General features: G+C 34.8%; 1 protein-coding gene across 9 annotated transcripts in view; it reads left to right on the top strand.

The window, feature by feature from the left end:
• The window catches only part of unc-104 (kinesin family member unc-104), a 209,262-nt gene that overhangs the window by 154,382 nt on the left and 38,320 nt on the right, over nucleotides 1-16,560 (top strand). For 7 of the 9 annotated variants that reach the window (XM_081736858.1, XM_081736859.1, XM_081736857.1 and 4 more), the window contains 5 exons: nucleotides 1,121-1,433; nucleotides 3,011-3,213; nucleotides 9,143-9,257; nucleotides 10,429-10,601; nucleotides 15,050-15,228. In XM_081736858.1, the coding sequence (XP_081592984.1) occupies nucleotides 1,121-1,433; nucleotides 3,011-3,213; nucleotides 9,143-9,257; nucleotides 10,429-10,601; nucleotides 15,050-15,228 (983 nt within the window). The remainder of the gene's footprint in view (nucleotides 1-1,120; nucleotides 1,434-3,010; nucleotides 3,214-9,142; nucleotides 9,258-10,428; nucleotides 10,602-15,049; nucleotides 15,229-16,560) is intronic. The other 2 variants (XM_081736861.1, XM_081736865.1) reach the window with 1 other exon arrangement.

The following is a 16,560-nucleotide window of genomic DNA, read 5'->3' as shown; positions in this document are numbered from 1 at the left end:
TAATTACATTCCCAAATAGGCGATCGAAAATATGCAGCCATGCTTACTGTAGTTTGTCAACCATTTTTATCTGTTTATATACGATATTAATACCACCTATTTATCTGTGGTAATTTATTATTTAATCTTTTCCACGTAGTTAATATAAAAATATCTTAGAGCAACTGAGCTACAGTGAAATTCACATCAAAGTTTCATTACCAATGAGAGTGTTTAACCATCTGCAGAGAACTTATGAAAAATTAGAAACTGGTACAATTTAATGAAATCGTGCAAAATTCCCTCGATAATTTCATGATCATTTGATCCAGCTATTCTTAACTTTCTTTTTAATTATCTTCATAATTTTAAGGTGAATATTTTTCGTCCTTAAATAGTATATTTAAAAAAAAAATATAATTAATAAAGATAAATATATTATTATCCATTATCACTTAAAGATAAAAAAAATATTATTATAAAAGATAAGCATATCATAGAATATTTTATCAAATATAAGATAACGATTAAAAAATATTAATAAAGATAAATAATACGGTTCTAATTGCTCTGCGTCTATTTTGCTGTATTGTTATTTTAACATCTGCGTTGTTTCGCGGCAATGGAATATTCTACTTTCTCATCTGAATAAGTATGATTTCTTCAATTGTCTTTGTTAATTCTTTTAAATGATAAAGTTACTATTAAAGTATATAGGATACATATGAATATTAGCTACAAAATTAATGTATCATCTAAAATCTGTAAATTAACAATTCAAAGGGTCAATAAATTTGTTCCATTTTATAATACTGTTTGATGTAATTTATAGTCGTTCAGGACTTAACTTTGTATTAGTCTTGTTAGTGAACTTACTTAATAAAATGTAAATTTAGTATAAACAAAACATGAGTAAAAAACTTAGTGTATGTCGTTATTGACTCGTTTAAATATTTCTTTAGTAATCCAGTAATCAGCCATACTAATTTTCCCATAAATTCTTCTTGAGTGTATTAAAATATTTGTCTTTGTAAAGTCTAAATCAAATTGTAATATATTAACACTAAATATTATTAACACTAGTGTCAATAATATATTAGCACTACAAACCGTAAATTAATTACCTATTGCTTTCTTTCAGACACCTCATCTAGTCAATTTGAACGAAGACCCCTTTATGTCAGAATGTTTGTTGTACTATATTAAAGACGGAATCACACGAGTTGGTTCGGCAGAAGCAAACATTCCACAAGACATTCAACTATGTGGCTCACACATTTTGAGTGAACATTGTATATTCGAAAATCGGGAAGGAATTATAACTCTAATACCGAAGGAAGGAGCCTTGTGCTATGTTAATGGCAGAGAAGTGAATGAAGCTGTTGTACTCAAAACTGGATCTCGTGTGATTTTAGGGAAGAACCATGTATTCAGATTTAATCATCCTGAACAAGGTAAGTAAGTTTTTGAATTACTTTTCCAATTCTGGTATTTGAGATTGCTCACCGAGACGTTTCCAGTGTTGCCGAGCAACCCCAGATTCATTTCTGTAGGCATACAACTTTTTGCTATCTTGACGTTGCATAACTATTTGAATTAAAAACTGTCGAACTCTAATAATGGCGTGAGCTCCTTCATAGCTAAACGGTCAGTGTACGCGCCTTTGGTATGGGAGACCCGGGTTTGATTCCCGGCGGGAGCTCATGTGGTTCGGATTCCACGTTAATCAGTAGGTCCCGTCTCATATAGCCTCACTGATGAAAGATACGTTAAAATCAACTCAACTCTAATAATGGCGTTCAGACAGTTGCACTTAATTATGCATAACGCAGCTGTATGTGCACCAATTCTCCAGCCATAACCATTTGTGGGTGCAATGTTATGAAGGTATAGTTTCTAGGAAGATATTTTCGAGAGGTGCTCTGACCCTGTGCATAGTTTAGTATCTGTTTCTTTTTTTTTTTTTTTTTTTTCGAAATTTTACTTAGTGCGCACAATTTCATCCATACTTGTTACAAAAGAGTTAAGAATCGGGTGTGATCTTAAGAAAATAAGAAAAGTCATAATGATGATATTTCATACTGTACTTAATCTTTACAACTACTTGTTTTATTATTCCTTCATATTTTCACTTACTTTCTCTTAATCATTTCCTCTGATATACTTCCTGTTCAGTGGAAGGTTTGTCTTATGAGCCTTGATACTAAAAGCTTCTTAAATAGAAAGCTATTAATCCAGAAGAAACTATAACTTCAACCTTTTCTGTTTCAAACAATATACCGTACGTTTAACAAATGTTCTCCATTCCTATGGTGTTGAGGTTCCAGCGTCCTAAAAGATTATTATAACTCAATTAATAGTGTATTAATTATTGCTAAATTTGAAATTGGAAAGTACAATTCTTAAATTAAATTACTAAAAAAGCTTCATTTAATCCACTCTAGTCTTCTAACTGTTCAGTCTATGACAATGAAAAATCTTAAACTTATTAAAAACCAAGTTTTATATTAATTTCTCGGAATGTAGATTTTATGACGAAGTTTGATATTTAGTTTAAGATTAAAATTTAAGTATCTTACAAGTGTCATTATAGAACATATAACATTTTAGAATTTCCAGACTGAAAATTCAAACCTTTTTAACCTTATTATAGATGTTAGACTTATTATTATAGATATCAGAGTTATTATTTCATCTGCACAACATTCAGATTTACTTCTATATGACATACATTTAATAAAATATAAATTTTAAGTTACGATTGTAGCGTTTTAGAGAATTGAATCGATATTATTGTCTTGCCACCTTGTTAGATTTTTTTTTTTTTTTTTTTTTTTTAGTTTAAACTTGCCCATTGTCAGTAAAAAATGATTTAGAAGAAAACGTTCTAAAATTGTTATTTTGGTGCATTAGTTATTATTGATTGATCTTATTTTATTAAGAATAGGATCTTAGGATTGAACAATGTGATTAAAGTAAATGTCTTTGTAATTATATTCCTTTTTTAAAACTTATTTATGTATTATCTCAGCCCGAGAGAGAAGGGAGAAGGGCTCACCAGCCGAAACTCCTGGAAATGGAGAGACTGTTGATTGGAATTTCGCACAAATTGAACTGAAAGAAAAGCAAGGAATTGATTTGAAGGTGGAGATGGAAAAACGACTTCTTGCATTAGAGGAGCAGTTTAGGAAAGAGAAGGAAGAAGCTGATCAATTGTTCGAAGAACAAAGGAAGGTAAAAGAGAGTTATTTTATCTTGGTAGTGTTCAGAGTTTTTCCATATGAGATAAACTGTAGTATTATTATTTACAAGAAAATTGATTTTAATAGCTGTAGAAAATAAAAATTGAGCATAGATTGCTAGTATCGTCACTAACATAGGTATTATGCCATTATTGGCAGTGGTGCTATCCAACTGGTTCGCTAGAACCGGTTATTAAAGTATTTCGAGTTCGCAGAACAGTTTTTCTCATACGTAACAGTAAATTTTATCCAGTTATAACCAGGAATAGTAAAGTTTAGTTTAATTATCTTCGTTTACGGAAATTCTTTCAGCTACGGGGTTAAACATATGATCTCTCAGAACAAGGTATAAGCGTTTATTTCTTGATCTTAAATGCTTAGATAACAAGAATGAAAACTGGGATCACATGAGTGTAGTGGTAAAGGTTATTTATATTTGAAACGCATACATAACCATTATCAACAATTGTCGATTCATTGCTGAGTAAGGTCTTTCCAATACTTTGTGACAATTATCTATCTTGAATAATTTGTTTCCAAGATATTCGCAGTGCTTGTCTAATTTTGTCACACTACCTTGTATTAGGATGCTGTGTAGATTTCTAATTGTCACTTTGGTATCCAGTAAAACATTTTCTTTTGTCTACCCTGTATATACCGGTTCTGGATATATATATATATATATATATATATATATATAGAACCGGTTGTTAAAGAATTAGAATAATATCACTGATTATTGGCAGGACACTGGCCGCAACTGAGAAGCTTCCATGCTCCATGATCTTCAGCTAATCTCTTCGTCTTCACATATGATTTTTCTGTTTTGATACTGTCCATCAATTCTAGCCTCCTTCGCCCTCTTCCTCTCTTGCTGCCATATCCTCTAGCACGTCCCTCATGATACAATTCTTTCTTAGCCAGTGTCTGAACCAGTTTCTATTCTTCTTTTCAATAATATCTAGAATTAGTAGTATGGAGAATGTTGTCCATAATACTATACAAATACGAAACTTATAACATGTGAAGCTTGTTTCATGTCGTCCATGCGTACATAGTAAAATGTGTGTTTAATGGAATCTGTCTCCAGCGGAAATGTCTTTTATGTAATAATCTGACGGTTAGTGTTACCATTAAATAGTAATATTTCACCTGCAGTAAGCAGAACCTATATTCTTTGAGGTTTGAAGTGGATTTATTAAAAATTTCAAATCTTTATATATATATGTACACACATATTTGTTATCTTTTTAACTTAATTTTGTTCATAATGTCAGGAAATAATTCTGCTTTCAGAATACTTTTACTATATACGAATAGCTACTAATAAACGGAGTTAAACACATCATATACCTTCAAATCAAAACATGAATTAGTGTAATCAGTGAAAGTGATATTTCGCGGTGTGCATCAAGTGACTATTTACTAATATATTTTCAAAACTATCGTAATAGTATGTGAAGAAAGAAAGAAAGAAAAAAAAGCGAACGAACGATATTTTCAAACTGGAAACAATGCTTATGTATATATACGTTCTGTTCCGTAGTAAATGAAGAGTCTTCTTTAAACGTAATATTTATTCTCTTCCTTTTATTTTTAAAGAAGCCTACAACGTAAATAACCGAAATATGTCTCTGGGCTACGTTGTTAATTTTCTACGGAACAGTAAATGTAACGTTTTCTGTTATGCTGCATATTAGGTTGGTCCGGAATAAAACTTCCGCTCCAAGTGCGCCATATCCAAAGAAAAAAAAAAAGTACTTGGAAATCAATACTATAGCCGTCTTCAACCACACAGTTTGCCTTCGCTCAGACAACGATTGGATTCCATTCGAAAGAAGTTTAGAGTCTGCGATGTGAAGAAGTTCTCAACTGCACGTTGTTTCGCCTGTACATAAACAAGGCCTTTCCTCTCAAGAAGTGATTTTTGAGATGCCTGAGGACATAGTAGTTAGTGGAAGAGATAAGTGAGGAATAAGGTGGAGAGGTAGAGTTTCAAACTGCAACTCATAGAGAGCCTACACTGTCCTTTGCGCGACATTGGGCGAAAAGTGTCGTGCAACATGAGAACACCATGTCTGTTGATCATTACAGGATGCTTGTAGACAAGTTTGTGGGGCATTTAATGCAGTTAAGCACTATAATAATCTGCATTGATGGTTTCATCTCACCTGAGAAAGATAGATCATTCCTACCATAGACCACCATACCAGCAACAACATGTGTTGGTAGAAAGGTGGTTTAGGAAACCATCCTGAACGTTGATTCCGATCCCATCACTGTCCTGAACGTTATAATAGATCCATTTTATATCTGAAGTGACAATTCGGAGCACGAAGCTTTCTTGGTTATTCCTTATACTCAGGGAACTGCATACCTCCAGACTGCGGTTCTTGTTGGCTAGTGTCAACTTTATGGTACTCATGGATCAAACTGTTTCACTTCGTGATGTTGGTCAGCGTCTACGAGGTTTACAATATTGTCACCAGAACAAAATTTGATAAACTAATGGCGATTGATACATTATTCTTGGTCCAAATTCACAGTTAATGTTTTTTGCGTCTTGCTGTGCGGAATGTTCCACTTTGGATCAGAAAGGCAGAAATGAAGAAAAATCACTCACAATTGTATGTTCTCCGTGGTGCACTCTCATACGATTCTGTTAAACAACGCACTGCCTCCTGACAGCCTATTTGCTATTTCTCTGTATAGAGTGTACAGAGTTTTAGACATACGATCTTAGTCCATTCCTGTGCTGCGCTGCTAAGGTGAATTTCCCACCAGACATCAAAGCAGACATTTCATTTATACCAATTTAATATATTTTGAGCATTTCTTACGTTATAGGTTTTGCGTACATATTGCATATTCGTGCTTTTATGTACGTGTCGTAATATTATTGTTTATTAACGTTTTAAAACAATTTGAGTAAAGTGAAAGAACATCCTTCTCCTATCACATTAATAGTGGTTTGAAAGTATTAGACGATTTACTTAACAGTTCTATATCTTATTCTAAAAATCTAAAGTGAGAGATCAATATAAATATTAAAATTGGACTACATATAAGAAAACATACCACATATAAGAAAAAAGAAAATGGCTATTTTTAACGCTAACCCTCTATAAGTGTAGATTCAATGAAATCCAAAGAATGAAAAGTGTGACTGGATCGAGGACCAAACCCTATTCTCTGGCTAACTGTGTTGGTATGCAAATCACTGCGGTTTCCAGTGCTGGTGTGGCAAGTCTAAGAAAGAGACTTGTAGCATAGTGGTTAGTAAATCGACACGTAAGCTAGAGTCTCTGGTTGTATTTCACACTTAGTCGTACTTTATCAGTCTAAATTTCGTTTCTTTATCGCAGACAATGTAATGATTTGGAAAGAAAAAGAAGTACCAAGATTGTAGGATGCTTGGAACAAACATACCAAAGAGCATGGTCTTCATGTAAGCCAAGAGAAAAATAACGATTTTGATCATTTCAAGAATTGAGCATCGACGTAATAGAACCACGAGAGAACCACTGAAAATAGAAAAAGCTTTAAAGATCCGCGTTTCAAAAGTGACGGAAAATGGCCTAATGATGAAGAAATACTAGACAACTACATTTTCTGAGATAGAAACATACGTAGGAAAGCTAAGATGCTACATCACCCATAATAATGTAATTTGTAGAAACGCGAATAATGGCAAAAAATTAGTATCCAGGCAATGAAAATAAGATTCCTAAGAAGCATTCTCGGAAAGACAAGAAAAGATCGAAAGAGAAATTAAATCATAAATTCACTTAACAAAGAAAGTGTCTGAGAAAACGTAATAAAATTTAAGTTGCGTTAATATGAACATGTACAAAGAATGAAGAAAGAGTGCTTACCTATGATATCCCTGCACATGAAAATGACAGGACAGCAGCCGCGATGAATAGACAGTAGGATGAAACTAAGATCTATGTGGAAAGAAGAAGAATTTAATGGGAAGAGTTCAGGATACCCAGCAGAAAAAAACACGTACCGTACATGCGCATGTACAACATGCGCCTGGAAAACCCTTGAAATTGGAACACTGTTTTACGCCTGATCATGTGCTCATGTTTTTTAAAAACATTGCGTGTTCAGTCCCTGGAAACGGAAAAACACAGGTAAACAAGAAAGAAGTGAACACCTGGTTTGTACCTGGAAAACACATGTTTTGTACCTATAACCGAACGGAACATCTGTGGACTGCATGTTTTGCAACTGATCTTAACGTGTTTTCTCTTCAACAGCAGTTGATCATCCGCTGAACATTGCATGTAAAAGGAAGAAGACCAGTGCTATTCTAGTATTGTTTGAGAGCACTGAACATGCAATGTACAGGGATCGCAAACATGCAGTGAAAGGGGAACTGGAAATAGGCGCTTCAGACGATACGAACACTACATTTTTCGATTAGTTAACACTGAATGCACAGGTCCCAATTTCAAGCTGGCAGCCATTATTTCAAACTAGCGGACATCTACACTATAGGGCACAATTTTCGGTTTTTTAACCTGTCCCTGGTCTTTAGACCTACTAGCAATTTTCCATTTTGTGGTAATTATAAAATGTGTACACTGTTGAATGAAACTTGAGTTCGAAATTTTGCTGAAGGAATAAGAATCAAGACTGAATTTGCAGCAACACAGTGTTTCTAAACATACCAGTATCTGCTGCTGGTCCAGGAAAATATAAATTTGCACCTGCAAATTTCTACCCACACAGTGAGCCTTCCAATATTGTCGAGATTAGTCTGTTTTGCTGGAAATTCAAGAATTCATTCGAAAGCAACATGTAGCTGGACACTGCATGTACATGATATTGATACAAGCAACATACACCTAATTACAAAACAGCTTTCATTTTTCATGAGAAACCCATCTGAAAATGGCCTTTTCTCGGATTTAAAACATTCTGTTTACCGGGCATGTTTCTTCTATATTTCAGACAGTGAACTGTTCCTCTGTAACCTGCAAACACATGCTGTCACTACATACCATGTACAGTTCATGTTTATACAACCCTTTTCTGCTAAAAACAAACCACCTGGAAATCCTATTTTCCGTATTAAAAACATACCATGTACCAGACATGTAAACAACAAACTCCTGCTAGATGAACAATTCTCTGGAACCTGCATGAACATTCGGCAATACAGGGAAAAAACAGCTCATGTTCACAGCAATTTCTTTTGAAATTCAGCATAGCTGAAAATCACGTTAAAAAACGGAACACATTATATGTAATGTGCAGAAAATTTTCGTTCAATATTTAAAATACCGGCTGGCCTGGAACGCAAATGTACATGTTTACAATATCGGTGGATTACATTGTATGTGTTCGTACCGTTACATACGCAGACACGTTTTCACTAAATACCACGTGCTACACATGAACTTACATTCGCTGATCTGCACATGTCTGCAGTCCGCAACATTTTCTTCTGAACATTGCATGTACATGTGCGTCGCACAGGTACTGATCAGTCAATGTACTGTGCACACATGTGATTTCATGTCAGGACAAGAATTATTACATTCAAAAACAGGCGTTATTTCCCGGATAAGTGCCTGTTTCTGTTCCAAACCATTTACTTTACACGTAACACCTGCAGCACATGAGCAAAACATGCGAAAACAGGCACTGTACATTGCCTGTTTTCTCAAAAGTTTTCATGAGGGTAAGCATTAGTAGAATGAAAGAAGTCTTTGTACAGGCTTTGTACATAACCAGACTCGACAGGATAGTGCAGATTATGATGATTTGCAATTTTATTTTGAATTTAAGTAGAATCGTAATAAAAATAATATCTTAGTTTTTTCTTATAGACTATTAGTTATATTTTTTTTAGCCTTGGTGATTAAACTCTAATTAATGAATCAATCATATCTTTCTTTTCCATGTAGATTTATGAAGAACGAATAGATGCTCTTCAAAAGCAAGTGGAAGAGCAAAGCATGACAATGTCTATGTACAGTTCATACACACCAGAGGACTTTAACAATGAAGAAGATATATTTGGTAAGTTTGAACTTGCTAATACTTAACAGAAAGTATTTCAATTTAACTATTGTAATCGTGACCTTGAAACCTAACTAGTAACGAAGAACTGCAATAAGTCACGAAGATTTTTTATTCATACAAAGGGAAAAAATCCTAGTTAGCATGATTCAGTGGCTAGAAACATTGCATGCTATTTGTAGGATTGTCAGGAATTCATTTTGAAGGCTTTGACGAGAGGCTTTCCAATCTTCGTAGAAGGTTTCTTTTAGGGACTTATATATTTAGTCGTTGATCATTTTTCTTCGTTTCAAACATTTTAATAATAATAATAATCCTAATAATAGTTATAATGACCTTCTGTAACAATATGCTTAATTGGGGACAAGAAGCTGAGATACTACTAATTTATATTACAATTCTTATTCCAGAAGTTTTGACAGAAATTAGGTTCCATAAAAGAGAGTAAATTCATTACCTCCTGGCAAATAGGTTTGACTTTATACCTTTCTTCGTGAAGCCTCTCTCCGAAAAACGTCTGGCGATACCATTCCCTGTAATTTCCTCAGTCAGGGATTCAAGTAGATTCATATGCAAAAATATGCATTTTTCCAAGATTTTTTTTTTTTTTTTTTTTTTTTTTTGAGCCAATACCAGAAAGATATTTCGATTAGAAGCTTTATCTGTTACGTAAAATACAATTCCGGTATTGGGTGAATTTTACACTATTGTTATGTATTTCTGCTTTCCGAGGAATGTCGTTCTTCATATTTAAGACATACTCATGCCTGATGGTAAGTTAAGATTAGGTATTTTATTAAAAATGAATTTCCTGCTATTGATATTTACTAATCGCAACTCAAAGTTTCTCTATTATCATTTTGTTTAGAAAATGAAAGATTTAAATATATAAACATAAAGAAGAAGGAGAGCCTCTCGCAAATGGTGCTAGTAACTAGTGTCAAAATAACCTTTAATGTTGACTCATAAACAAATAAACTAAAAATTGATTTGGTGTGCTTCATTTATGTTTGTTTTGTAATTTTAAGTAAATGCTAGTGTTACTAATACGAATTGTTGCAAAGTTCATACTTTCTGTATAGTTTGTTTAAATGAAAAAAGAAAAAAAAACATAAGTTGTTGTGTGTGTGTGTTGTTATTGTGTGACTATAACAGCCTAATGGCATTTCAGTAAACCCCTTGTTTGACGCAGAGTGCAACTGGAGCGACCGAGAATTCCAACTTGCTGCGTGGGCTTTCCGCAAATGGAAGTATCATCAATTTACCTCTCTACGAGATGATTTGTGGGGAAATGCAATTTTCCTGAAAGAAGCAAACGCTATTTCTGTAGAACTGAAGAAAAAGGTAATTCATGTTGTTTGTTGTTCGTGTATATATAATATATAACTGTGATGATCTATGTTGAATGTGTTGTGTTGATGTGATTGAATTTTCCAACTGACGTGTGCCACTTGTAAAGGAAAAAAAAAAAAAAAAAAAAACTACCTGGTTGCTCAAAATAGTCTTCTGCTAAAGTCACACACATTTGCCAACGATTGGATTCCATGACCAAGAAATCTGCAGTCTGCAACTTGAAGAAGCCCTCAGCTGCATTTTGCATTGCCTGGTCATTACAGAATTTTTTCCTTACTAAGAAGTAATGAGATACTGGAAAAGGTGGTAGTTAGTATGGGAGATAATGGGTGGGGAATGGTTTTATACTGCGACACAGTAGCGGCTCGTTCTCTGGATTTTAGGTGGTGCACACTATATGATCTCACCGTTTTCATTATTATTAATATTATTGTAAATAATACTTTAATAATAATAATAATAAAAGTTAGTATAAATAATAATAGTGATTTCTTCATGGCATACTTCAAGAATGCAATGGAGAAGTTAATTTTAAAAATCGTTGTGCTTTCTGAATGACTCTTGAGAGCGCTGTCAAGTTCAGCACTGAAATTAATTAATCCACGAAATACTTCTGGATTTGAAGAAGAGTCTGTATAATCATGTTCACTTAAAGCCAGTTCGAAGACGTCACAAAACGGAATACAATTGATGATTATGTTGAACACGTTCTTGTTTTGCGTCACTTTTTGATTTTGATTCTGACTGGACCACCTATAACCAGTATCTAGTTGAGCAGCAATATTCACATTTCCCAGCAGTGTAAGATTAAGAACGTGCTTTATATGAGCTGACGAATTTTCATGTTTTTTTATTTTGTTGTGCAGATGCTGGATATCCACAACACCTTTTTTACTCCATGCATTTTTCCCCGCCCCGAACAACAAACACGGTAAACAAAACAAAGTGTCTTTAATTTCACACCCACATAACCACTTATGCTGTTTGTATAAGTTGGGATTAAAGTTAATTGTAAATGTTCGTGTCTGACTTACTACCAAGGAGGGGCGACGTTTTGTTTATTTATAAATAGAAAAAAAAAACAATAAAAACTAAGCAAGTACGTTTTATGACGAATGGGATCAAGTCTGACAATATCAATTTTTCAGATTTTTTTATCGAATTAGAAATTCACGGGGTCGTCTTTACTGTCTCCATAGCTGCCTTAACCTTACTTGGTTGACAGGACTAATAGCTATGACCGGTTGGCAATCTCGCATTTAGACAAGGCGCAAGGTTTTATTTATTTTTTTCCCCTCTGTATGCGACTTGATTGCGAGACGCAACGTTGTCACAAAGGAGCAGACATTCCCTTTGACGCGAAAACCATGTCAATCAATACTGCAGGAGGAGGACGGTGGAGAATTTCCAGTTCCAAAGCATTTGTTTTGGAAAAGTTGTTTTTGTTTGGTAGACTTGCTTGCAAAATATCTGCAAACATATAGATCCTTATAAGGCACTGTAAGGATCCTCGCATCCCCCACACCTCTCAAACCTCACAGTGGCCCAGCTAGGGAGTTTGGCAAACTCCCAAGCAAAAAGCGACTAACCAGCTCCGTTTCAAACGCATTTGTTTAAGAAAAGATGATGTTCACAATAAAACGAAAAGTGATTTAGCACAAAAACGAAAATTGAAAATATTGGAAGGAAGTTTGTACAAACATGCAAACATTAAGACAAACGGCCACTGCTGCGACTTATGAAAATTCTGCATCGTCCTATGAGCGACATGTGGCCATGCATTTTGTGTAACATGAGAACACCGTGTGTGTTAACCATTACTGGATGCTTGTGGACAAGTTTGTGGTATATTTCAGCAGAGTAACCATTTATCACTCCACTATAGATAACTATACCAGTAACAACACGTTTTGCGGGTTTTTGAAACCGTTCTGATCGTTGATCACGATCCTGCCACTGTCTACGGTTCAGCCCTCATGCTTGTGGCAGATCCGTCCTTCATCTGAAGTGGCAATGCGATTCAGGAACTTCCTGGTTATGCTGTAGACGAGTCCAATTTCTTCACATTACCGACTGCGCGGAGCTACTGAACGACAGTTGTGTGGTGTGTACCTCATTCGTCTGCAGTTGAACGAACATTTTTCCAACGGTTCACTTCCACAATGTTCATGGGGAGCTAATCAAAACATGCTGTTGGTCTGTGGCGTCGGGGCTCATGTTTCAGTGTCGTGTCACTGGCACGAAATTTTACAAACCAATGGCGTATGATGCGTTCATTCACCACTCCTGACCAAATGCACTGTTGACTTTTTCGCTGCTAGGTGTGCAGACTGTCCCAGTTTGAAGTCGTAAAGGAAAATCATTTGCAATTGTGAGTTCTCCATGGTGCTCTTTCACATGGTTCTGTTCAACAACTTTCTGCCTTCTAACTGAGTGGACACCCCAGCATGTCTTTTGACAACGCATGGACTTGTTACACTGTACGAGTGACTTCGATCCATGTATTGGTTGCGTTATAGGGAGTGGTTTCCCCCTAGACGTGAAACTGGTAATTTCAATCTCACCAACCCAATAGTATGCTAGACAAATATTTGTGGTCTACCATTTTTTTTTTTTTTTTTTTTTTTTTTTTTCAAATTATAATTGTTGGATGTGTGATGAATACTAGTGTAAATAGATAGCTATTCAAGATTTTGTTTGTAAGGATATTTATTATATATGTATTGACAAAACTAACTACCCTTTTTAACGTCATGATTAGTGTGCATTTGCAAGTTTGGGGTTCTACTTTAACAGTACGTCTCGTCATTTATAACTAAGTATTGCATAGTGGCATAAACGAACTTCTGTCAATAGTTCATTACATTGTTTCATTTCTTGTAGTATTGTAAATTTTCTTACTTTCGTGTACATGTAAAGAATTATATATTTTTCGTATCATATATATCTCTGAAAAATTATTTAATTTAATTTAATTTGATTTTAAGTTTAGCGTCCCTTTCAGCACGAGGTTATATGAGATGTGGACCTACAGCTTAACGTAGGATCCGAACCACATGAGGGCACGGTGGCTCAATGGTAGAGTGCTTACCTCTGGTGCGTGGGGTTCCTGGTTCGATCTCCGCCAAGTGTTTGTGGTGGGCAACAACGTGTCCATGGGTTTTCTCGGAGCACTCCCGTTTCCTCCCACATTTCATTCCACCAATTCTTCCATCATCATTCACTTGCCTTAATTAATCGTCTCCCTTAGCCTAAAGGACATAATCGTAGGATGTTAAACTAAAAGATTTCATTTCATTTCATTTTCGAACCACATGAGCTCCCACCAGGAATCAAACCCTGATCTCCCAAACCAAAGGTACGTACGCTAACCGGAAAAATTATTTAATAAAACAATGTACATCGATACTTGCCTTAGTGTAATGAGATGTTTTACTCATGCCATCTAAAATTTGTTTTGTTACTTTGATGGTGTTGCTTTGGAAACTGCTTGGTTTTAAACTTAGTTAAACAATATTGTTAAATAAATTGTGTCCATAATTTGCGTATATATTGAATAACATGTAAAATGTTGTTACAAACTTTTTTTCTGCAATAAAAGAGTATACTTTATTTCAAAATAAGCAGGCACATATTCTTGTATTCTATCTTTCAGTCTAGTACATTAAGCCATACATTTTTTATGGCATACTTCGATCAAAATTAGAAACAGATTGACAACTCAAAAACAAGTGCAAAATTGTACCGAGAAGGGAATATACGCACGAGGGTTACTAAGGTCATCAAGAGAAGGGCCAAACGTGATAATGGTAGTTGTATGTAAAAGATTTCTTCAGAAAGGGATAAAAACATTCCAATGTTGACGTCTTGCAATTCGTGTTCAGAAGTATATGTCAGTTGAGGTGTAGGGAATTCATCTGTACTGAAGTGATTTTTGTTGGTGTTTTCTTATGCCTGAAGTGGCAAGAGCATAACACGTGCTCCTAGCTCATAGTTAAGCTTTTATGGTGAATAATGTCGTGTCCATTCCGTATTGTCTTCATTTCACCAGTTTTTCATCATTACTCACTTGCATTCATAACTCGTCTTCTTTTGCTTTAGTCGCACACCCAGACCTTTTTTTTTTTTTCGGGGGGAAGAAAGGGTCCAAAGTCGAGAGATTGGAGAGGGTTCGGAGTGGGCGAATCTTCTGTGAGTTCGCCCCTGGTGCATTCAAAACACAAGTATATTGTTAAAAAAGAAATATTGGGGGGGGGGGGGGAATTCGGAGCCGATAGATACAGCTGTGGGTGCGCCCTTGTTTAACTTACAGAGTATGTCCGTGAGACTATACACTGAAGTTTTTTTAAAGTCTGATATATCCTGTGACGATCTGTTTGTTCAACGAATATACCTCTGATGGATATACACTTAAACGGTAATTTTCTTTGACTTACCAGGTACAATTTCAGTTTACTCTTCTGACCGACACTCTGTATTCGCCATTACCACCGGACTTAATTCCTATGTTAGATGATGAAGAAGATGAAGACAGACCGTATCCTAGAACCATTGTTGCTGTTGAAGTCCAAGATACTAAAAATGGGGCAACACACTACTGGACTCTAGAAAAGCTCAGGTAATGAAATGCTAGTTACTTTTTTTTATTATTTTTTTTATTTTGCAGTAAATGTAGTTTAATTTACAGTAAAATGATAATTCATATTTAAAAATAATTTTTAAAAAGTCTGAAGGAGGATTGTTGTTTCGTTAATTTTACAATAAATCATTATGAGACATGCTGATAGTAATGTGTATGGAAATGCAATGATGTGCAGTTCTAATTCAGGTAAGCTAATAATTAGTCTTCTTTTGGCGAAATGTTTGTAATTGCTCTTTTCAGCAATTACAAAAATAAGTAAGTAAATAAATAATAATACTCAATATGGTTGATGATAGTAATAAGCAGCAGACCCGTATCCACGGGGGGCTATGGGGCCGGATCCCATTAAGTTTTTACTGCTCCCCTGAAATTTTCACGGTAGGCTTGCAAATTAACTATAGTATGGTGATGAACTATAATGTGGTTGGATCGGGCCTCCCTAACTTCTACCCCTCTTCCCTCTTACATTTTGGACTAGCTATGAGTCTGATAAGCACCGATAGTTGTATCATAGATTAGTTAAAGTTCGAAGAAAGAATAAAAATTAATCACAATCAAATCCATAAATATACGCTTCTAAATTGATTTCCACATAAAACATTAGACTGTAGTAAACTTTAACTTAATCATGATTGCATCTGACGATTAATTTATCCCATATTGTCAGAATTCCAGGAACTTCCTGAAGTGACATTCCAGCTACGAAAGCCTTCTGTATTCTCAATTAATATTGGCAGTACGAAATTATATATTGCATTATTTATTTTATTTTATTTTTTACTTTAATCTATCTTAAGTTATTTCACTGTATTAACGTTTGCATTAAACGACGAGTGTTTTAATTTAGAGACGTTTGTTTATTTCAAATATTCCAAATAATAATAATAAAAAAACGGTTAGAAAACCAACATTATTAATATAACTTGCTTGTCGAAAACAACAGAAGAGAAGAACTAAGCAAAATTCTGCTGTATCATTGTAACAAATATATAAGAAAATAAAAGAAGAACAAACGTTTGTCCTTACAAGCATACTCATAAGGAATATTGTATTTGGAAAAAATGTTCATTCAATAAAAGAAATGACAGATTAAATCTTCACATTGTTACTTCTTCATTCAGACCTCTGGTGCATGGGGTCCCGGGTTCAAACCCTGCTCCCGCCAAGTGAACTTTGTGGTGGACAAACACCGTATGCGTGGGTTTTCACGGGGTTCTCCCGTTTCCTCCCACTTTCTTCATTCCACCATTTCATTCATTTCTCATAATCACCGTCTCCTTTAGCCTAACCGGCATAACCGTGGGACGT

The sequence above is a fragment of the Thermobia domestica genome, chromosome 13, assembly GCF_964235325.1.
Source record: "Thermobia domestica chromosome 13, izTheDome1.hap1.1, whole genome shotgun sequence".
Lineage (NCBI taxonomy): Eukaryota > Metazoa > Arthropoda > Insecta > Zygentoma > Lepismatidae > Thermobia > Thermobia domestica.
The sequence above is the reverse complement of the archived record's forward strand: the minus strand, read 5'-3'. Positions and strand labels throughout refer to the sequence as shown.